General features: G+C 39.5%; 1 protein-coding gene across 1 annotated transcript; it reads left to right on the forward strand.

Moving 5' to 3' along the window:
* The first annotated feature begins 9425 nt into the window (after window positions 1-9425).
* On the forward strand, window positions 9426-17585 carry ankk1 (ankyrin repeat and kinase domain containing 1). The gene is made up of 9 exons (XM_029518274.1): window positions 9426-9779; window positions 9987-10269; window positions 10421-10572; window positions 10853-10902; window positions 11643-11798; window positions 12585-12697; window positions 13566-13599; window positions 14077-14305; window positions 14730-17585. Exons 1-9 carry the CDS (start codon window positions 9598-9600, stop codon window positions 15775-15777), a joined length of 2247 nt encoding a protein of 748 aa, XP_029374134.1. The 5' UTR covers window positions 9426-9597; the 3' UTR covers window positions 15778-17585.
* The last annotated feature ends 6805 nt before the right edge of the window (window positions 17586-24390 follow it).

Genomic DNA, 24390 nt, shown 5'->3' on the forward strand with positions numbered 1-24390 from the left:
GGTGAGGCTGCGGAGTGTAATGAATCCATGAAGACAAGAGAATGAATGGCTCAGAATGATTTAAATTCAATGACACCTGGTTTGACCCCATGAAAACAAGACAAAGAAGAGATGAAAACCGGCTGATGTAACTGTGTCGGAGAGATCATGACGACTAACTGCTAAAGGGGTAAAAGAGTAGATCCCCAAAGGATAGAGGATCAGGAGTGTAAATCATTTCCCTGAACCAGGATTTAAAAGGAGTTGGTAGGATCACTGACCTTGAATGTATTTCTAAATTTGAAATGAGTGATATTAACTGACTACAGCCAAGGCCGACAGCTGGACAAATTCATTCTAAAACATCTATTATGTCATTATGTACTCTAAAGGTCAAATGAGGTATTGAAAAGATGCAGAATAAAGCATAACGCTTTCAGAATTATAAAGGAGGCGAATACTCCTGCCTCCTACTGTTGCGGGAATTAGGCAATATATTTAATGGGAAAAACTGAATCATTTGACAAACGCATGCTGCAGGGCAGAGGTGAAATATGGGATAAACTATAGGAACTAACTAGCATTTGTATAGCAAATCTACAGTTCTCTTCCTGAAGCATTTTTTTTTTGAGGATCTTCCTATTTTTTAGTTCTGTCATATCAGAAATTTTCTGATGCAGGTTATAGCCATTTTAAATGCATTATATGGTGTTTGCACTGGGTTATTGATGCATAAATTTGATTGTGTACTTTCAAGCTTTCAACAGAGCTCGCAGCTTTCTTTGTAACAAACACTGAAGGATAACTCTTATCAGAGCTGGACCTGTACTGTTATTTGAGTTTCTATTTCTGTTCCCACCACCTTAATGATAAACATGCTTCCTCCCAAAAGTTAATTACCTGTTAGCAATGCTGGCATTTTTCATACTCATTACTTACATATATCCCTTGACTTTTTATAGCAGTGTCTTCAGCGGAGGAGTGCATTTCCCTTAGAGGCTCTTGTTACCAACGTGAGGAATCGCATATCTTTCGGTCCTATGTTGAAAGAAGTGAAGAACCCTTCCGTCCCACTGGAGATGGGTAATTATCCGCTCTGCTTTAAAAAAGATCAATCACAGATAAAGGAAGATGGGAGGAGACATACTGCTGGACAGGAAATGAAAGACTGGCATTTATCTTTGGTGCTTTTTGTGCATCTATGTGAGAAAAAGAGCCACAATGTTAAGTTGTTCTCTGTTTTTAACTTTCTCTTTTTGGATTGATCATGGAAAGCTTGCACTTCAAGAAGAGCAGAAATGTTTTCCTCTCGAAGGACAATGGTGCTCAGAGTAATCATGCCAGATTGCCTACCTATTTGACTTTCAGATCCATGTGAGCTGGACCTGGTTGTGGTCTTTGGCGGCCTTATCACAGTGACTCTGCTGCTGATGTGGCTGGCCTACCGTCACCGAGCTCCACCCCAACCCTGCTGTGGCTGTCTGCGCCAAGGAGGTGACTTGATCCTACCGTGACCATGGAGGAACCGCCGCCAATTATGGTGATCGTGTCCTCACCAAAATAGCAGCAGACAATTACATTAGTCACCAGACAGTGGGGCAGTCAATCATATTAGCCATAGAGCAGTGGTGGCCAGTTGTATCAGCTGGTATGGACAGGACCAGATGATGAGAAGCAATCCAATTCACACTTCTTCTCATAGGTGACACAGCTGTCGAAGTCAAATTTCACACTTAACCAAGAGCAGTCTATTAGTCAAAGAAAATACATCATCCCCAAGTAGAAAAGCTGCTTTGATCATTTTATTTTCCTCAGTGGCACAAAATCAATAGTCTTTGTATCACGCTTTGAGATTGATCATAGGAGGTAGAATAATACATACAGTTATGGCCTGACAGCTATATTGAGGCTTTATATTATAATAAAACGATTACAGAATATGTCTCATAAGATTACACAAATTCAAACCCATTTTTCATTGCAAGAGAACATACAAAGACAGTTTCCAATACTTTTTTCTTATTAAATATGCAATTAGAAATTGTTTACCATACTCCATCATTATATTGGAATATAGGAAAAATAATGTAATTTGTGCGGTCATTATTCATCATGTACCATATGACCTTTAGTTGAATATATACACCAACAGGCACTTTACAGAGAAACTAATGATTTTAATACTTAAAAGTAACAGTTAGCCATTACTGGCTCACTATTGGCTGTTATTTCTGACATTATATTCATTATATAAATGAAATAACAATATTTTCCTGTAACACTGTCTGCACTGGGACTTTCCTACCGTAGCTGTCTGTAAATGTATACTATTTAAAAAGCACGATGTGCCTCTCAAAAGACCCCTTTCATATATTTTTAATGTTACTTTTATGATGGTAATATCATGAACATGAGCCACCACACACCCACAACTATTTGGGACAAATCTCATAGGCATAATTTTAGTGAATGCATTTCATTATTACCAAGCCGAGGTTCATGAATACACAGGACTTGCTTTAAATTATGACGACTTTAGTCGTGTACCCTTTGAGGACGTTAGGCAATGCTGTAATAAAATTCTGCTTCAAAGCAAATAATTGACCACTGTACTCCATGAAATCCCTACAAGCCAAAATATAGGCACGGGCACCTTTTATGATGAGCAAAAAATGTATTAAAAGCAAAGAAATAAACTGTGGAAAAAGAAAAAAGTAAAAATAAGTCAACAAAAACACTGAATTGAAAATGAAATAATTGAACCAATAAAGAAATCTGAAAAAAAAAAAAAAAGGGAGATTGTGTTACAAAATCAAAACAGATGATAAGATGACTAATGATTTCATTCTAAAAGCAAAATAATAATATTCAAGGTTTGCATATTTTTTATAATCATATTCTATCATGTGCATTTCTTATTTTCATTTACTATTTGGTTTCCTGCTGTTTGGTGTCTGATCTTCTAATAGTTCAGGAGTTGTAAAGTCTGATGCCAGTGGGAATGAATGATTTTCTGTATCTTTCTGCCCTGCATCGTACACTGCTCTGGTTTCTGTGATCCACTTGGGTCTTATGAAGTGGATGGTCCGAATATTTTTAAATGATTTCTGCCTTCCTCTGCCCAGCGCTCCACCACAGTGCGCCTAATCTGTTTCCAATCACAGAGCCAGCTCTTTCCTCCAGTTTGTCCAGCTGCCTTGGATCCTCTCTGGGCCTAAATTACCTTCTTCTTAGGGCACACACAAACACACACACAAATTTGATTAGAGTATCCATGGTCACAGAGGCTGCAGGCTACATGCCAAATAAATGACCAGTGGGAGTGTGTGGGAACTGCATCAAATATGGAGAAAGACAGAGCAAATGGAGAGATTTAATGAGACATAACTTTTAACAATGAGAACACAGGAGTAAATAAAAAAATAAAATTGTGCATGAGAGTATTTTATCCAAATAACGAAATATGCAAAAGCTCTTGGGAGGTAAAAATGCATCTCAAATTCTCTTTGAACTAAGACAAGGCAAAATCTTTATCAACTGAACGAGCTAGCACCTATGAGCTGAGTAACACGATGGCCAAAGTTAGTAGCTCATGTTTCCCTCACCTTTTCATTCTCCTTCATTCCATTGACTGGATCAGTATGAGCCATTTGTAACACTTAAAGTTACTGAACACCTTTCATTTTAGAGGGAGTGTGAGTATATTTAAGGTCATTGTGATACATGTTCTGTATCCAAAAACCATAGGCTACTTCTCAATTTCCGTTCTGAAGACACAATGGAAGTTAATCCAACTGTTATAAATAATGTTAGTGAAAATATGTCTTCCCAAGATACATTTACATTTATGACTCACAGGGAGGGACATGTTTACCTCAGTGATGTACTGAAGTACATTTAATCAGTACTGATGTACAGTTCAGAGAATCTGTACTTGAGTATTATTTTTGGGGGATACTTTTACTTTCACTTCACCACATTTGACGGACAAATATTGTACTTTTTACTCCACTACATTTCTATTGCTGCTCTACTTACTTTCTACTTTTGCTCTCGTCTAACTTTACTTGTCCATTGTTTTTAATTGTAATTGTTTTTTTATCACACACCTCTGTGTGTGTATAATCCTCATCCTACCTGGATTATTTCTCCATAATGATCGGCTCCTTCTTCATTATAAATCGTGGCCGTATTACCTGAACATGCATTAGCTTGTATCCAGAGTTTGGATGTCTTCTGACATCACTGACAACAACACGGTCCAACTCCTCATCAGCGGTGGAGTACAATTGAAAACAGCTGACCCTCATCTGCTGGCCTGGCCCCGCCCACTGACTTTGCAACACTGCAACAGGACGATGCAATAATAAATTAAAAAGTGAAATAATTCTCTATATTTTTACAATTAATGCTCTGGTATATTTAATTCTGTCCCCCTTTCCTCAGTGGGTGATTCCTTTTTTTCCTGGTCCGGTCCGGTCTGGGTCCTGGGGGGTGCCATACCTTGCTGTAGCCGTCCATTACTCGGACGTTGCCCTCCTCATTGCGTGGCGGCAGCACTAACCACTAAACGGCAGAAAAGAATCTGTACATCAGGATCCTCTATCTGCATTTTTCTTGTACATCCTGAACTGGGAAACAGAAATATTATAAATATTATATATATATATTTGTTATAAATGTGATATCTATTTTATTTATCATGAGGGAAGTTCACTTACATGCATGATTCACACAGTAAGTCATACAGAGACATGCTGCCTCAGCTTTACACTGCAGTGTGCTTTACTTCCCAACATGACAGACAAACAGCTCGTTTTTGTACAGATTAGATGCTGAAAGGTTTAAACACAAAATATGTTCAGAAATGGGGAACTATATAGAAACGTATGTTGATACTTGTGGCACATGAGACATTGTGCTAAAACAGCTGGTTAATGTCCACACAGCTCCACTTTAGGGGATCCGACTCCGGGTCTTCGGTTCTGAGTCTCTCGTTCACTTGTCTCATGGCCGCTGCTCAGTGTGACCCGAGCATTCCCCTTTAAGCAGGTGGGCTTGTGGGTAATGTGTGACGTAGTCAGTACGTAGCCATGTTGTGTTGTGTTTGTCCCTCTGTCCGGTGAACGGTGTGAGAAGTAACTCCAGCTGTGGCCGCTGTGAGCTTTATAGTCAGTGTGATGAAACTCCTAAAAGTGCTGTTGTGATGTTGACGGAAGTAAAGAGCTGAATAAAGCCGGTCCATGTGTTCAACTACTCCACCTCTCCTCTTAGCCCGGACTGATAGTTACCATGGTTACCAGCGTGAACGAGCCAAGCTAAGGTTAAACAGAATTAGCTTTGTAGCTAGCTGAGCTAGCATAAGCTCAGCTAGCTAAAATGCGGAGCCGCGACTCTAACTCACTAATTCTCACCTCCATTTCTACCGAATATATGACAAGAGGTACAATCATAAAAGGAGGCAGAGGAAGAACTAGACATGGAGCACACAGGACAGTCTGTTAATCAAGGTGAATAGTAGAGACAGCAACAGCTAACAGACAGCTAAGAAAAAGAGGTCACGTGGGATGCTGGAGCCAATCGCAGCCCACTCCGGGTGGCACGTCATCACGGTTAGGTCAGGTGACGTAAATGTGAAATGGTGAAGTAGCGCAAGTGTTTGCTGTATGCATACAATGTATGCACTGAAAATAAAGGGTTGAGAAATTGACTGCACATTTCATATCTCTACGTGTTCCAGTTAAGAAGATGGCCACGATGTATAATGCTCATCCTACCTGGATTATTTCTCCATAACGATCGGCTCATTCTTCATTCATTGTGGCCGTATTATTACCTGGAACACTCATTAGCTTGTAGCCAGAGTTTGGATGTCTTCTGTGGACTGGACATTTTCCTACCGACTTCAGACAACAGGCTAGCATAGCAACAGTAACCAAAGAGGGCGGGGCTTAGCGAAGGATCGGTGGCCAAACCATTTGTTGTTGGGGGGGGGGGGGGGGGGGGTTACAATTAGGAAGAAAACAATTACATAATCTTTCACTAAAATAACTGATCAATGTTCGCTTTACTGGTCTAGTCTGTGGACGCGTCCTGTCTCCGGTCTGGTCCGTTCCTGGAGGGGTGCCGTCACCCGTCCGGTCTGGTTCGGCCTAGGTCCTGGGGGGGGCGCCGTATCTGCATTAGCCCAGTCCATTACTCGTAACCAACTCGTAGACACGTTCAGGTGCCCACACCGGGAATGGACCTTTACATACATACACATTACATTACATACATTTACATTCATATTCAACATTACATACATTTATGGTTACAGTAAGTCATACAATCACATTACATTTACATCATATATACATATTAACATCATCATCGCTAACCCCGGGGTTACATTACATTATACATTTACAGGAATCGAACCCCTCCCACCTAGGTGCGGGGCGGCAGCGTTACCGCTGCGCCACAGCGCTGCTCGAGTTGCAGCAAACATTTGCGCTACTTCACCATTTCACATTTACGTCACCTGACCTAACCGTGATGACGTACGACCCGGAGTGGGCTGCGATTGGCTCCAGCATCCCACGTGACCTCTTCTTGAGCTCCGAGGCCACGCCTGTTGACTTGTTCATAACTTTTATGAGTAAATAAATACCATGCTTTACACAAGAAAATTTCTTGTGTATATGCTACAATTTAACTGGCTGATCGATCAGTGATATTTATGTAGACTTATAGCCTATTTTATGGGCATGTCGTTCAAGACATAACAGATGTGTAGGCTTCCAAAGGGCGCAAAGTTGATACATTCGGGAGGCCAGGATGGCCGTTTGTCATGTGACTGTATGTTCTTAAAATGGTAAACTTGTGTCATTCGCAGGCGCTCTGCCCGTTTCCAAATGAACGGTGAGCAATAGTTACGTTATACGTCAAAAATAATGTCATCAATTTGTCAGCCGAGCATGCTAACCAGTTAGCTAACCAGTTAGCTAGCAGTCCATTTCGAAGCGACCAACTAGTGTAAGTGATCCGGCAGTGAGGTTTACTTAACGTAGGCTACTCTCGCACAGATATGCTAGCTGGCATCTATTTACACAAAGATTGACAAAAATGGCCGAACAAATGCATTGGCAATAAAATTGCCAACGACAACGGCCCTCATGCATGTTCACCTCATCAAATCTGGCCCTCTTTGAAAAAGGTTTGGACACCTCTGCTGTAGAGGAAAATGCAACAACCGAGGGACATTCAGAGATATAAGAAAACAGATTCTACCCTATATTGAGCGAGGTTTCAAAAATTTGAAGACTTCTAACTGAGATTATACACAAAATGGACCAGCACCAAAAAGAAGGATTCATCATCATACTGCAATTTTTCCCACCCACACTTTTTTTTTTATTGGCACTTTGAATATATTCAGAGAATCAAGCATATGACACAATCACCTTGCAAGTTTATATTTCTGCAGAAATACACATGGTAAAAAATTGCATACGATAAAACTTTGATTTAAATAAAACTTTCAGTGCTTTTGAGAGATAAACAAAAACCAATTAATTTTCTAGTCTAGAAACGCACTGTTGACATACTCCAGCATTTACAATAACAGAGCTGATTAGATATCCTGTTCACTGCAATGCCAACAGCCCCTCCACTTGTTCATTTTGCTTGGTTTTGTTGTCTATGCTCACAGGATAAGTATCAGGGGCACTGAAGTTAAGCTTGTTAGTTATTAGAGGACATGAGAGGGAATGAAAAAGCCTTTGGCTCCAGCCAGTCAGCTTACCCAGTGTGGTGGAGCCTGCTAATGTGATTGGCTGAGTTCTGAGACGTTTCCATCATTGAAGAAAGACTTTGCTCCTCAGGTAGTCATCAAAAATCTGATAAATTTTCAATCCACGAGTCTGTCCAGAATAATAGGGAGAGTTAGTGAAGCATGAAACAATGACTGTCAGTTAGATTAATCAATTAGTACAACTACATATATATACCAAGAGGCAGATATGAAGTGTTGGAGAACATAATATTGAAAGTGGTTGACACTTAAATGAAAAGAAAACCTGTGGGATATGTAGCAATAAAATCACATTTTCTGCAGCTGCAGTCTACAGCTAGGACAATAACAGGTTTCAATGTGGCTGCATACAAGGCTTGAGTAGTGACAAATATTGCTATAAATACAAGCTGACTATGCATTTAATGATGGTGGCCTTTAATGTTTTTATGGTTGGCTATTTCTTTTGTTGTTTGTACTAAAGAGAGATTGGACATCCCATCATAAAGAAAGATAGATAGAATAGATAGAATAGAAATTGTCATGTTTAAGTTTCCTTCAGGAATGAATCCTGAGCAGGGCAGGACGAGCAGGAAGATAGAATAAGAGCAGAAATTGCTGCAGAATAGAAACGAATGTTAGCTAGAGTTTCAGTTAATCTAAACTACAGAACAACAGAAACAATGGGAGATGGTTGGCTTCTTGGTGAGATTTGCATCATACGCTCAGCAGGAACCATATTGAATATAAATGTGCTATGTGCAAGAAATGATGAAAACCATGAAAGATGAAGCTCTTACACTCAAAACTTTGGTCTGACCTGACAACCAGGAACTATACAGTATTTAATACAAGGACAATTGGCAAGAAGATCCGCCGTTCAAACCGCCAGTTCTGCAACATGTGAGTGACCCACAGTTGTTCAGGAGCGGTAATGTGCTCTGCTGGTTGTGTCGGTGACAAGAGGACTCACATTTCATGGCTGGAATAACTGCCTGTCATAACTTCATAGTTCACTGACAGACATGAGTGTGCTAGTGACCTTATTTAAATGGGTCTAAAACACCAACGTGCATAAGCATATCCCAAAACATTCAACTAATTACTGGTAATGTAATAATATATGTTACAGGGCATGCCTCTTGTGTATTTGCTTTCTTTTAGTTTCTGATTTACGGATATTTCAAGATTTCTTGACATAACCACTTGCAAATGTCTGGGTTTTTGTGGGTTGAAGCCACACGCCACCACACACAGACACATGCACGAATGGCACAGAACTGCCTTATGCTCTATTTCAAACTGTCAACCACTGAGCCATCCCGCTGCATCTGCTGGGAGTTAAACATCTTGTTAAAGTGTAATCTGATAGCAGTAGATGGTTCATTAGGCAGTCCATTTAGTATATGTATCGCTTCAGCTTTCATGTTGTTGCTCTGATGGTGTTGAATCAGAGAAATTCTGAGCAAAAACTAAGTTCTCTTCTCAGAAAGCTGTGAGTCATTCTTTGCATCTGGAGAATGATCGTACATGTCTCTCTCATGTGTCTGCATGACTTAAAGCTATGTCAGCAGTTATGGGAGATGGAAACCGGATCTACAACATTTCAGTGCAAACGAGTTCTGTATGAATTCCTCCCACAGATCAACAGTATACTGTGTGTGACTCTACACACCTCACACACACCTAGTTGCTACTGGTTTTCATGTGTACCTCGGAGGTCTATAGCCTTCTCTTTCCCAGCTTGACACACAAGTTCCCGCGGTGCCATTGATCGATGCTGATTTGGAGGATAAACCCTGTTAGTGTGTAGGATTAGAGACGGAGTGTGTGTTTCTGTATTCATGGATTGCCTTGACAGATCCCCTGGGCAGTTTAGGAACTTCCGGAAAGACGACTTTGAAGCCAACTGGATTAAGGTGGCAGAATGCAGATTTGGTCAGGTGTACCAGGTCAAGCTCAAGCTCTGGCGTGAAAAATGTGCCCTGAAAACACTTGACGGTTTGTGTGCAAACAACTTTTACAGGTAGGACTTATCACAAATCTCTTTGTGTGTTTGTTCTGGTTGTGTGCTTTGAATTTCTACTGAACTTCGTAAAGACCTTAAGGCTAGTATTACGCCTTTGAAAACAATTGACACAGAATGTAACGTTTCTAGTTGTCAAAGTTTAAAATTCCTCTTTAATGTCCCAAGCCTCTTTACTGATCATTACTTTTACTTTTTCCATCATAGGAGAGTAACGAAAGAGGCAACCAACATAGCCAAACTGAAATTCAAATATGTTATGTCCATCTACGGATTGTGCAGTGAAGTGAGAGCTGTGGTGATGGAGTACATGAGTAATGGATCACTGAACAATCTCTTAGCCAACCACACTTTGATGTGGCCAAAGAAGTTCCTGATGATTCATGAAGCGTCCATGGGTATGAATTTCCTCCACAGCATGGAACCTCCGCTGCTCCATCTTAATCTTAAGACATCCAACATATTAGTGGACGATCACCTCCATGTCAAGGTCAGTGAAACTCAGTAATGAATAATAGACGATCTGTTGACATTTCTGACCAATTAATCATAATTGCATGCTGCTTTAGAATTCTTCTTTCTCTCTCTTCTCTTCTCTCTCTCTCTCTCTCTCTTCTTTCTCTCTCTCTTCTCTCTCTTAGATTTCAGATTTTGGATTAATTCACTGGGAAGAGGGAATGAGCAAAAAGTTGTTTATGGAGCACCTGACAGCGAGAGGGAACATTAATTATATTCCTCCAGAGATTTTCACACACTGCCCTGATCCTCCAGGACCATCCTTTGATGTTTATAGGTGACTTGCCAAGGGAATTTTTGAAATTACACCAATAGAGAGCCACTGTTTACTTATGTGCCAGTGGTAAATCCACAATCTAGCGTCAACACTCATTTTGTATTCTATTATAAATGACAGGGACCAATTCTGTATATTCGATTCATGTCTGAGAGTCTTACCTTTTTATATTCAGTTTTTGTTAATGGGATTTAGTATTTTTATGGAATAGAAAATGCACCTTTACAAAGTTGCAAAACGATAAAAGTGAGAATTGATGACTCTCTCTGCTTTGATCTAGCTTTGGAATTGTGGTGTGGGAGATTCTGACACAGCAGAAACCATATACAGGTAGCATTTCATCCATTTGATATGAATTCTATCTTGATATTTTATAGATTTATAAGTAAGACATCAGAAAGGGTTCATGTCACACCTAATATCACTTGAACAGCACGAGGGTGCAATTTCTTTTGCTTACAAAACTGAACATAAAAGATAAATACAATATTACTAAAAACTGCTTTATTGTTTCAAGCCTCATTGACACAGAAAGTAAGAAAAACACTTGCTTAGAATTACCAGTGGTCACACAGTTTTTCATCAAAATAACAAGCTCCAAATATCAGTGGAGAGATGACAATAATAGGAAAGAGCATCACCTTTCAAGTTAACTCAAGGCGCTACATTGATTATTTATTTATTTATTTATTTAAGGTTTTAAGGTTTGGTTAATCATTATAACTTAATGGCAGCCCTTCAACTAAAAATTCAAGCCTAATATTTGATTTTAATTTGCTTTCACATCATATCATAACATCTTACTAAATCTTAATAAACCCACAGATTTTTACCTTGGAAAATCACAAATTAACAAATTAACATGTAGGCAATTGATTTCAACAAAGTGTAGACTCAGTATCTGCCAAAGAATTCCTTTTAAAGGTATGATAGGACTAGATAAGTAATTTCCATATCAATTATTATTTTTTAACGTGTCAACAAATTGTAACAAGGTTGTCGAGAACAGTTTTGCAACTATGTAAAGAAATTGTCCATATCTCTGTGTGCCACCCAATGTGTTGACCCAGGGTGCAGTGTGACCACGGTGCTTTTAGAGGTGTCACATGGTAAGAGACCCTGTGTGAAGATCATTTCTGAGCAGAGCCCCAATGAGTGTGATCAGATGATCAGAATCATGCAGCAGTGCTGGGACCAGGACCACAGGACAAGGCCACAGTTCACAGGTACACACAAAAAAAAGCAAACAAAAATCTGTCACTGCATAATTTAGACTTTAAGTACTCAGCGGAATTATAGCTCTTTATAACGTTAACTTGCTGACGACAGTATAATATTAACACTTAGGATGATTAAATATGAATTCAAATTCTCCAAACTTTAGGAGTTAAATTTCAGCAGAACACTGGAATATTGACATACATTTTGTTTGAAAATCTCTCACTTGATTGTCATATCACCAACTTGCTCTTAAAATTAAATATTGATTTATCATTAAATTAAGCATCAGATTCGTGCTGTCTAATGTTTAATGTTAGTCCAAATCTGTACAAGGATATTTCAATGTACGCTTACTTATATTCCCCAAATAACAACAATCAAAATTGGAAGTTGTCGGCAACAGCTGTCTGCAACAAAATGTCCCCCACAAGACAAGCATGTTGTGGTTTTATTTTGCATGCAATCATGGCGACAACATAAGACTAAGGTTGTGACAGCTGAGTGCAATGCATTCAAACCACCTTTGTTTGAGAAGTCATAGTCATGAATACAAAGCAACGTCATGTTTATTCATAAAGTGCAGACATTCCTACTTTTGATGTTCAGAGAAACTCATTGCTATATTACTCTGTCTTTGAAAGAATTTAGCTGTAATTCATGCATGACTGTTCATTCTCTGTAGTGATGCAATTTTAGGGAAATCCCTCTGGGGCGTGGAGCTGCAGGTAACAGACTAGACTTGGTTGATTAGGCAAATACAGATCAGTCTCTGATTTTTGTTTTGTTTTCAGACATTGTGATAAAAACTGAGACTCTGAGCGAAGTGCTCAAGGTACCTGGACCAATCGACTGTCGTAAAGATGGGGATGAGGACAATTCTCGGCTGGTTCCTCCAATTCATAAAGTTTGTTTATTTTATATTGGAATATCTACTATCCACCTTTACCATAATTAAACCATGCTATTATAAGGAAGAGACAGAAAAGGTAATGCAGTTTAGACAATAACAGGGTCATGTCTTTGGACAGCACGGCAGCATAGTGGTCAATGCTGTTGCCCCTCAGCAAGCAAGTTGTGTGTTTGGTTCCTGGGCCCGGGGCCTTTCTGTGATGGACTGGTGACATGTCCAGTGTCCAGCACCAATCCCCCCCCCCCGACCTAAACAGTAGAAGATGAATGAAGGAAAAAAATCATGTTTTCAACAGAGGCCCAGTGACTATTGTCAGTACATCATGTGTTACATATTCAACATATGTATATATTTTACAATTTCATTATGCTCTGATTAGAGTACTGTCAATAAAATCCCAATCAAATCTGGCAACACTGGTGAATGATAACTTTAGCATGCTAGCATGTTCAATCAAAAGTCATCTGATCATCCCAATTATTAGGATTTGTCCAGCTTGAAACAATGGACAGTCCTACCAAAAGTTAATGGTCATTCATTCATTAGTTGCGAAAAAATTCTTGCTAAGAATAGTGGTGCTAGTTCACTGAAACTTCAGTGTTGGCCATGAATTTATGTACGTTTTACAGAATTCTTAAAAGCTAGAAAAAAATACAGAATAACTTGGCATGAGATTACTTTATTCTGTGCAGACACGTGATAGATTCTTGTGTTAAGCTGCTGAGTCATTCATACCCATGAACAACCATATTCACAGTATTGATTGATATAGTACTATAATAATATAGCTTATTTGCTGCTTGTGATGATTGATGGTGCAACTAATACATTTTTAAATATTTTGTTTTCCTATTCATTTTAGATTTCTTGGCCCAAGTTGCCCGACCTTCCCTCAGGTACTGCAGGAGGGGAAATCATATTGAATGTAAAGCTTAGAGATCTCACATTTGGATAATTGCTATTTACTCTGCCGTCATTTTTGTAATATTACCTTTTTGTATTGAAAAGCACAGGCTAGCACTATTGGAGAAAAGAAAAAAAGAAAGATTCATAGAGCCTTGAATGCGTTTACTTTTAAAAGCTGATTAGCCTATTGAATTGATGAGTCACTACACATTATGTTGATGTTTTAATCTAAACTGTAACAAAATTTGAATACAGTATGTGTATTGGTAGATTTGTAGAAATCAACTGGTGGACAAGGTTAATATTTCCCATCAACATCTGATATTGACTGACCACCATTCAGAAATCAGACCATTGACTGATTGTGCGGAAAACTATCATTATGTTCACAAGGACGGCTCTAAATAACAGAAATAAAACTAAATTCATAAAAGTAAAAATGAACTCCCTTTGCTCTTATTTGACAGATACAGAGAGCATCCTGTCTATACTGCACAGAAAGGATTTTAGTAGTTTCAGACAGTCTGTGAAAAGAGAGCATGTGCACACACAGTTTTCTGGAAACAAGAGCCTTCTTCACTATACGGTTGCCAGCGGGGATGCAGAGAGCGTGGCGCATGTCCTGAGTCTCGGTGCTGAAGTCAATTGTGTGACTGCCAGTGGTTACACTCCTCTCATCATTGCTGTTCTGCACAGGTCTGTACTGATAATTGTAGAAAACTCTGACAGAGGGAAGCAAGATACTTCGGTAATAATATATTTCATAATGAAGTTAAACAATGAATGTGCATTAGGGGTACACAGATGACAGTTTGTTTATCTTAAACCATAATCTCCCCTGTGAAATGTTATACACAATCCCAGGCAACAGCAAAATGTGTTGTTCTGACATCGCATAACATGATGTCACATAAAAGTTTGTAGTGGCTGTGAGTCATTTAATTTATTTCGTCAGAGCTGGACTGATTCTGATTCTTTAGCCATACTAAGCACTGAAATGACTGCATCAAATTTCATTTTCTTTTAACCAACCCTTGCTAAGGGAGAAAATCAGCATATAAGCAATAATAATAATTTAAAAGTAATACAGAACACTAAGGATGAAACATCTTTTCAACAGATTTCACGAAATCATCTCAATGCTGCTGGACCATGGTGCGTCTGTCTCCCAGGGAGATGAGGACCAGTGGACAGCATTGCATTTTGCAGCTCAGAATGGAGACTGCAGGACTGTGCGTCTCCTTTTGGACAAAGGAGCTGTGGCTGATGTTCGGGAAAAAGTCGGCTGGATGCCCCTCCATCTGGCCTGTCAGAACGGGCATGAAACAGTGGTGCGCCTGCTGCTTTCAAGGCTGTCAGCGGAAGCACTGAGAGAATGTGAGATGGCACAAGGGAGGACGCCGCTCCACCTAGCCTCTGTCTATGGACACCTGAATATTGCCAAGCTTCTCCTCTCTCAGGGAGCAGACCCCAACGCCACTGACCACTCTCTCTCTACTGCTCTTCATTTAGCAGCCGGGGAAGGCAATTACAGAGTAGTGAGAGAGTTGGTTCAGAACGGGGCAACTCCTAACAGTGCAGACAGAAGAGGATATACTGCACTTCACCTGGCTTCTCTCAGGGGTCATACAGTCATATGCAAGAAACTTTTGTCAAATGGGGCCAGCCCCGACTCCAGGACCCTCCAAGGCTGGACTGCCATGCACCTGGCGGCCCTGAGGGGTCACGAAACAACGGTGGTTGAGCTGAACAGTCAGGGCGGTTGTGTGAATGCTTCAGGTGAGAATGGATGGACCCCCCTTCACCTTGCCTGCAAGCAGGGCGAGACGGAAGTGGTGGCACGGCTCCTGGAAGCCAAAGCTGACCCAAACCTGACAGAGGATAGTGAAAGATGGACCCCATTACATGTAGCCTGCAATGGCGTCAGCTTCCCAGCTGTCCTTCACTTGATAACACATCATGCAGATGTCAATGCCGTGAACTCGGGAAAAGCAACGCCCTTACACCTGGCTGCCCAGCATGGCTGTGCCCCAATTGTAAAGGCGCTGTTACTGAATGGAGCAGACAGGACATTGCTGGATTCCTCTGGCTCTACAGCTCTGAATATAGCCCAGAGGTGTGAAAAATGGGAAATAGTCCAACTGTTGGAAAAGGATTGGAAACCATGACTCTAGTTTTGGGTAAAGCCGATAGTCTGGAAGGATTATGGTACAATGAACACATCAGTGCCGCAACGGAAGCATTATCCTGCTTTTTAGTAGGACTTTTATTAGGCTGCTGAAAGCAAGATTTTGACCTATTACTTTTCAATGCCTTATTTCTTTTTAGAAATAGATTTTTATACTATACAGGGGAAATACACAAAGACTTTGTTCCATAATGTTTTCCTCCTAATCAGACCTTTGGGAAAGTGATACCAGACTACTCCACAAAAGCCCTTAACTTTGGATTCTGGCTAATCATTGTAGAATTAAAACTGTTGATTTTTTATTCTTTGTCTAATTTGGACTGTATTTACCATAAGGTGAGCTTTAATAGATCTACCAGACAAACTGTCTTGAATGCCAAATAATGGAAAAGTAGTGTGTAAGAACCTGCACATGGGGTCATAATCAGGTGAAGTACGCCATAATGACAAAGCAGGTATTGATTATCCTTTATGCTTTTCATGGTGAATGGTGAACTCTTCTGTATGGACAGTAGGGATGGAAATGAGAACAAAACAGCTGCTTGCATTGTGACTTATAGGCAAATAAATTTTTCTAAACCTATAAAACCTAATGAGAGTATTGGGAGTCGAGTAATCGGATGAAAAAGCTGACTTCCATTATAAATGCGTAAGTCATCTCCAGCAGATTGGAGGAGGCACTGCCCAGCTTGTGCCACACTGACAACTTATTATTAAATTCAAATGAAATGCACAGATTCAGGCGTTATATTGGCATACGTGTTTACCGAGTGCTCCCTCAAACCGCCAGAGGCTGACTCAGATGGAGATGTGGGAGCTGAGCCGAATCAAATTACTGTAACCGAATAGAGAAGAGTTGAGATGGACTTAGACCGCTTTTTTGTTGGACCTTTCACCTCTCATGGTACACTCCAAGGAGCACAAACAGACCTACTTGTAACCCCAACTAAAAGGTAATTAACCTCTAATAAGATAACCTAGGCTCATACACACTTTATAGCATAGTTTCTTTACAACAAAAGTTATTACAGGTAGGCACAATAAGTGTTTATTTACTTTGGCAAACATAAATTGCTTATTCTGATTCAGTCTTTGGTTATATTTTCTTCCTGCAATACTGATCTAAGTCTGTTTTATTTATTTTTCTGTTACTTTTAGACACTGATCAGGGAGCTGCGCTCACCCTGACTGCCTCAGATTTAGATAAGCAAAGTCCTGGTTTATAATATCATGGCTTATATCGGAAGTCTGACAACCTATCAGGCTCACCTTGCTCTCACTGTTATCTATCCACTTGAGTTTGAAAATCACTTGAAATTTAGGAGGGTATCAATGTCTTAAAAATTGAAGGCGGGCCACTTTTGTGAAATCATTCTCTACGGAAAACAGCATGGCCATAATTCAACTGAAGGGGATAACACTCATCTATGGAATCCACACAGCTGTCTGATTGTGTAACTCGTCCAACAGCATTTTTATCCTAGCATTCAAGCGTGCTTTTACAACTAATCCGGTCTACCTAAATCAATATTGCTGCCCCCACATTTGACACCTTCGTTTGCCCAATAATTAGGTTTGGAGGCTCCTAAACTAATTTTGTTCTCTAACAGAGAGTGAAGCAGGAAGGAGATAATGTCACATATGTTGCTGGTGCCAACAGTGCCAGAGAATAAAGGAAAAGGAAGAGGATGATGTAACAATGCCCTGTGGTTCTGTTTATGTTTTGTGCAGTGCAGTAGTGCAACTTGTAAAATTTTTGTGAACTGAATTAAAAAGAAGATTCAGTAATTGTTGACTGAACGGACGCAAAATGACAAAACAATACATCTCACCGTGATGTGTTTCCATCGACACAAAATTAAAATTGTGTTGCTGCGTTCAAAGGCCCTAAAGGCTTTGCTGTAAAACTCATCAAGAGCAATTTGCATACATTAAAATTGCATTTGGGATTTATATGGATGAGCAGTTTAATTTGTTTTCTCATTCTACTTAAACCCCTATACAATGTTTAGGCGGTTCAGAAAAGTTACAGCTGTAATTCCATAAAGATTAAACATTTTTATTTAACTCCATCATGGGCTCTGAAGCAGTTATAAAGGTCTGTGTGACATTCACAGCTCTCATCTTAATGATAGGAAGTAATCTGGCTACTTATCGGTATATTTAGCATCTCAGTGGAGAGCCATTATACACTCTCCGAAGGGCCCATCTTACTGGCAGGGTTAAAGTCAACTTTGAGCTGTGCCCTGTGGTGTTAAGATGTTACAATCATGACTGACGCATCTGTGTCTTTTGACCCAGGTGTGCCACCCCAGCAGGACTAAACAGGCCTCTAAGCCGGCGTCTCTGGTCCTTGTCACAGTAAGTGATTGAGCAATTGATCATCTCTAACAGGGAGTTATTCCTTTTGGATTGATGATATGGAAAATATTTTTTGCCTCATCTGTTTGCGACCTCTCACGCTGCAATATTGCATGACAGGGGAAAAAAATGTGTGTTTGGTCTCTCTACATCTCCAAGGTAGTTGCTTACTAATTTGCGAGTGACTGAGCTTTTGTCACGTCAACAAGCTTCCATTCAGGTTACTAAGAGCATTTTGGTTGAATTAGTTTTGAATTACATTAACATGCCGAATAGATAAAGTACATACACAACAGTTTACAGAAAGATTATTCTTAATTTATGACTTTAGGATTTTAAATAATAGCCCATTCCTACGCTGACTGGTCTTGTTTTCTCCTGTATTGTTATTATCCTTTCAGCTTTTCTTGGTATCATGTTCTTGCAAAATGATTAATGGTGGTTCACATTGCTATCATCCTTGCGCAGAGCAGAACACCCCAACACTTGGGAGTATTTGAATACACTTTACAGCACAGTACGTGTAGATTAGCAGCATCTCATGCTGAGGAGAAATGCACTTCCTAACTCCTAACTGTCTTGGTAAGATAAATAGTCTATTTGTGTGTGAATTTCATGCATCAAACCTCTTTGTTTCTTGTATATTTTATCTTTTACACAAAATGATCCTATTTTGGCCTTTTCCGTAATAATAGGTAATCCATACTGTAATTACTCTATTGAGTTTGCTTATGCTTGCTTCTTTTCTTCCACAAGCTTAGTTGTTAGTTAGCTAAATCCCTTAATTCATTCATGTGAAAAGCAATTTTCAACTGTCTCTATACAATATGGCTATTAGCAAGAAATCCATCAGCAGCTGGAATGCTGACTACTCTTCTGATTGTTAGAGTCATTTGTACAAAACTGCAGAAAAAGTTCTTGGCTGTTTTAAATAAGCAGAACAGTTTTATTTCAGTGCTTTTGCTGCACATTTTTTACATAATACATTGGTTGTTTATGTTCCATCTCAACAGCAAAGTGTAAAGGTTAGGTTTAAAAAAAAAAAAGGGTTGCACAGAAAAAAGAAAGAAAGTATTATTTCTATAACATATGTGTTCATGACTTAGCCCACCACTCACTGAAAAAGGATAATAATATAAATAATCGCCACCCCAATACTGAAAAAACTAAAAATAAAATCTAATATGATAGTGTGACATGGTGAATTAAAGAAAGTTTGGGAGAAATGTGTTTTCTTCCTTAATATTGAAATCAGCCTGTGTGTCATCTGTCTCCTGGGTGTCACATTACATTGATGGGCCCTTATCTGTTTGTAAATGTGAAGGGCAGCCTTCTAGTGTCTTGACTTATAGTTAAGAAATTTGTCTCTAAATTGCTTAGCTAACCAGTTATACAAAAAATAAACAAAATTGAGAAAGTGCAGTACCTTTAGCAACTTTAGATGAATCTCATTTAAAGTTTTTCCTCAGCAAAAATTAGTGACAAAAAGACATATTGCTTCTGCGAAGCCAGTGCATTTGAGCTCAGTAGTATAATGTCCAAAGTGTTTGCTCCTGGCAAGAGGACCAAACTGACAGTGAATTTAACGCTAGTCTGATATGTATCTGTTTCATTTCCTCCCGCATTCACCTCTTGCCCTTCAGGCTGCAGTAAAGATTACGGCCAACCTCTGCAAATGAAAAAAAAGAAAATGTTTTCCTCACAAGTCACTTCTTCCCTAAAAACAACATACTTCAAGCCTTCAGTAAAATTGACTGCTGCCGCTGCTCGCTCCCGATCACTCTTTGCCATTATTCACTGTATGTCCATGCATGCTATAGAGGCATCTCAGTGTGTTTTCACTGAAAAAAGCAGCAGATGAAACAGCATTTAAAAAATAAGAGATGTAGTGATGATACAGCTCAGCTTTGGTAAGGGTTTGATTAAAAAAAAAAAAAAATGAAGAAATTAATAATACTTAATTCTGTTTGTTTAATATTACTTATAATTGAACAAAAATCTGCATTTCTGGCATTTGTCTTTTTAAGCTGCAAAAAACAATACCTTTGCCTCTAATAAAATGAAGCTCAATATCTCATTTTAAAAGTGTGCCCCCTTCTGTTACACTCCTCTATAATCTTTTAATGGCCAAATGCCATACTCTCGTTTTATCTCTAAGAATTGGCCAAAATCCTTTCCAAAGAGCCACTGAAATCCCCTTGATATTCTATGCAGCAGTGTAGAAGCTATGAGTTGAGAATATGTTATAGGTTATCTGTAATAAATCCTCCACATTCCTTCATAGAGCTTTAAAGCCAAGATCTGCCTGAGAAGATGAGTCAATACGTTCAATACAAGTGTAGATTAAGGTGAGGTGGAGGTCTTTTGTGAAAACCAAAGCTCTGGATTAGCCACTCTATACACTATCTGTGCAGATATAAAGTTATGAATTATAATGAAATAATACAAATATTTTTCATGGCCTTTTCAGATATTCTAAAAAGAAACACATAAGGTCAGTCAGATATTAGCTACACAATGCTACACAATGCCTCATTGCCTCTTTGCCTCATTGTCTCATGATAATAAATGACTCACTCTTGAATGACTGTCAAGATTTGTGCCGTCTTAGCCACGTGCGTGTTGGGATGGTCTTTTGAGTCATAAGCCAATAACAGAGAAAAGCATTGCAAACTTTATCACCATAGAAAGACTCGGCTTGGCAAACAACCGTGTGTAACAACAGTTCACAACTTAAAAGCAAACTATGTTTTTCTCATTTAGTTACCATGAAGAAATTCTGCTGATTGCAACAAATATTATAGTGCTGTCGATAAAACATTTTGAATTCTTCAATCTTTCTCTGCGTTATGTCTTGTCCTACTTTTTGATCAGTGGATTAATAAGGCCTTTAGCCTTGAGAAATAAATGAGGATCAGTGAACTCCTTCAACTCACACACAAGTGGGACGGAGAAAAGTCAGCTGCCTAAAGAATCTAAAGCAAATCAAAAACATAGCATAATAACAGTTTAGAAAAACTGCAGCTGAAGGCGAAAAAGAGGAAAGGGAAAAACCTTCATGACATTTTATTCATACGGATCCTCAGAGGATGATTAATCACAATAATCATGCTGAACCCAAAAATTTTCATCTGGTGGCGCCACTATACTGCCCTGTCCTGTGTCTGTTGCCTAATTCTATCCAAACAGTTGAAGGTAATCCTACCTATTTAATAGTCCAGCGTTAAGAAATGACTCCACACAAAAATACCAGGAAGGTAAAAGCAACTATTAAACTAGTTAACAAAAAAACAAAAATGATCGATTTCTGTTTCTGTCAGTCAGCTGCAGCACTCCAGTTCTTCTCCAGGATCAGATTTGAGAGGGGATTGAAGAATGGAAAGGACTGGAAGTAGCAGTGTGCAAAAGCAGAGTGTGGAAGACATTACACAGGGCTAAAGTGGAGGCCGAGAGAGAAGAGGGACTCGTCTCACCAAGGATGCGATTATTACTATCTGCTGCAAAAGTGCTCTCCAATCTCTCACTTTCACTCCCAGCACAATTAACAACAACTCCCACTGCTCCTATACCAAGACTGCACTTCTGATAGATTGTGTTAAGATTTAGATTGATACTCTGCCTAGGGTGTATAAATGATTACAAATGACTGGTGCAGCTTCACAGACCTCCACTGAAGCAGAGAAGAGCCAGGTGGAAACCGAGGATTTGAAAGTGCACGATGGGAGGTATTTTCAGTCGTATTGTCTCCCATTTCAAGAAATGTTTGCAAATTTAGAGGGGGAAAAAACTAAACAAAGTGAAGCACATCCTATTAATCCAGTCCTAAAAATTGTAACAATGTCCTTGTTTTACAACCCTCCTCCCATCCAGGCACACTTTGAGGCTTTAAATTGACACCTTTCACCAAGCAACGGATTTCCTATTTCAACTGTGGAAGACAATGGCTTCCTACCTGCATCATAACTAGAGGTACGTCACTTCATCTCAAGATGTTTGACTGCAGATAGTTATATCATATTTACCCTTACCCCACAAACAATTTGTGATACCATGGGGATCATTTTGAAACTATGCTTAACATCAAACAGGAAATCTGCATTGCAGGTGCAAATCAGTGAAGAAATTGCTGATATTTGAGGCTGTGTGCCTCAGCATGATAATTATCTCATTTTGGCAAAAACATACTGATCCACCTTATTTTGATTCAATTGAACATTTTCCTCTCCCTTACCTTTCTACTCATAACTCATCTCTACTAGTTTTAATAAAGATTTACTTTAGTGCACAACAATTATTACTATTTGTCAGCCAGCTGTGAATCAGGAAGGAATATACATACACAGCAATCCTTCCTCTCAGAAGAGCTGAGCTAAGAGTCAGAATATACTTTTAACAGGGATTTCTCAATGAATTCATTCATCTTCCACTGTTTATCATTTTCTGGGTCATGGGGGGTGCCAGAGCCAATTCCAGCTCACCAGGGTACACCCTGGGCAGGTCACCAGTTCGTCCCAGGGACGACGCACAGAGACAGACCACTCAGACAGTTTAGAGTCACCAATTAACCTAAGCATAATGTCTTCGGATGGCGGGAGGAAACTGCAATGCCTGGAGGAAACCCACGCAGGCATGGGGAGAACATGCAAACTCTGCAGAGAAAGGTCCCAGGCTGGGAACTGAATCCACAACCTTCTTACTGTAGGACAACAACATTAACCACTATGCCACCGTGCTGCCCAGAAATGGAACTAAAACCATCAAAATAAAGTTATCCAATAAGATCTTTCTTCTTAATACCTGACAAAATGTAGTTTTGCCATTTCCAGATTTTCTCATCTGCAAATATGTAAAAGTATCCTAAAAAGAATCACACTAAAACCCTATAAACCTGTTAAAAATTTAGTTTAAATAACTAATTAATTAAACAAATGTACCTCAAATTTCTCGAAACCTTGAAGTGAGGGCTCAAAACTAACACACATTCCTCAGAAAAGACAGTGAATGAGCTGCTTTTACATTTTTCTCATGTCCTAGCAGAAAGAAATGGTGTTTGCAGTGCCAATTTATCTAAATGGCATTACCATACTGTGCTGCTTTGTCTCCAGGAGAAAACAAATGCTGCTGGTTGGTAGTCCAGCAGTACTTACACTTAGGGACTCGGTGTGTAGGACAGAATTTAATAATTCACGAAAGCTATCATGACACAGTTAATTAAGGGTCTCCTTATTGCTGGAGCATGCAGCACGCAAAACTACAATCTCTACTGAAACCCCCCCCTCCCCAGCCTCTGGGACTATTTTTGGACGTGCCTGTCACTGAGATCAGCCGAGCCAGAGAAGAAAAACAGCCATTATACAGTGAAGGAGGAGGAGAAGAAGAAAACAGAAAAAAGGTAATCTCACTTCCACAATTTTTTTTCTTTCAGTTTGCAGCATTTTCCTCCATGCACAAGTGGCAGCCAAGGTCACAGACTATGTTACAGGCGTTCTCTTTGATACAGAATCAATGATGTGGTATGAGAGATCATAAATCAGAGATTTCCAGAAATCCTTGGTCATGCGTCATTTCACACATGATATTAAGAGACAGGCCAGAAATAGATGTGGAGTGGAAAGGATATATGTAAGGCTACCGAAAGCTTTATGTCACCCTGTGGGGGGGCCCCATATAGCAGACATGGACATTGTGCGGCCTGTGGGGTGGATCGATAAAGGCGTCATCAGCAAAACAGTGCAATTTTTCCTCAACCTCATGGGCCGGAAGAAGCGAACGTATTCAGCCTGCTGGCCACACAATGCCCACTCCTGCCATAAGAGGACAGAAAGGGTGACAGTGGAAACATGCTGGCTCGTGTTTAGATATGGGTTCCCTGCAACAACTACGTTACAAGAGGTTTCAAAACCAGAGCTGTTTATGGACAAAAACAAAAACACAAGTGCAAAAAGACTGCATTACACTTAGAAGAATAACTACTGAACATACTAACATATGATGTGACGCTGCATCATTGCTTGTGTGCTTCTGAGTTTCTAATTGAACTAACAAGCTCATAATTATTCATGAATCCAGATGCAATTCTGGTGTCAAATCCCCAGTGAATATTTCACTGATACTAAATTCAGATACATATCATTGGCAGTTATATTTTAATAATTTACAAACTCTGCAACGAAACCTGAATTTTAACAGGTTTTAAAATACAGGAATAGCAAGGACCATAAAATAAACTGAA

This window comes from Echeneis naucrates, chromosome 13 (assembly GCF_900963305.1).
Source record: "Echeneis naucrates chromosome 13, fEcheNa1.1, whole genome shotgun sequence".
NCBI lineage: Eukaryota > Metazoa > Chordata > Actinopteri > Carangiformes > Echeneidae > Echeneis > Echeneis naucrates.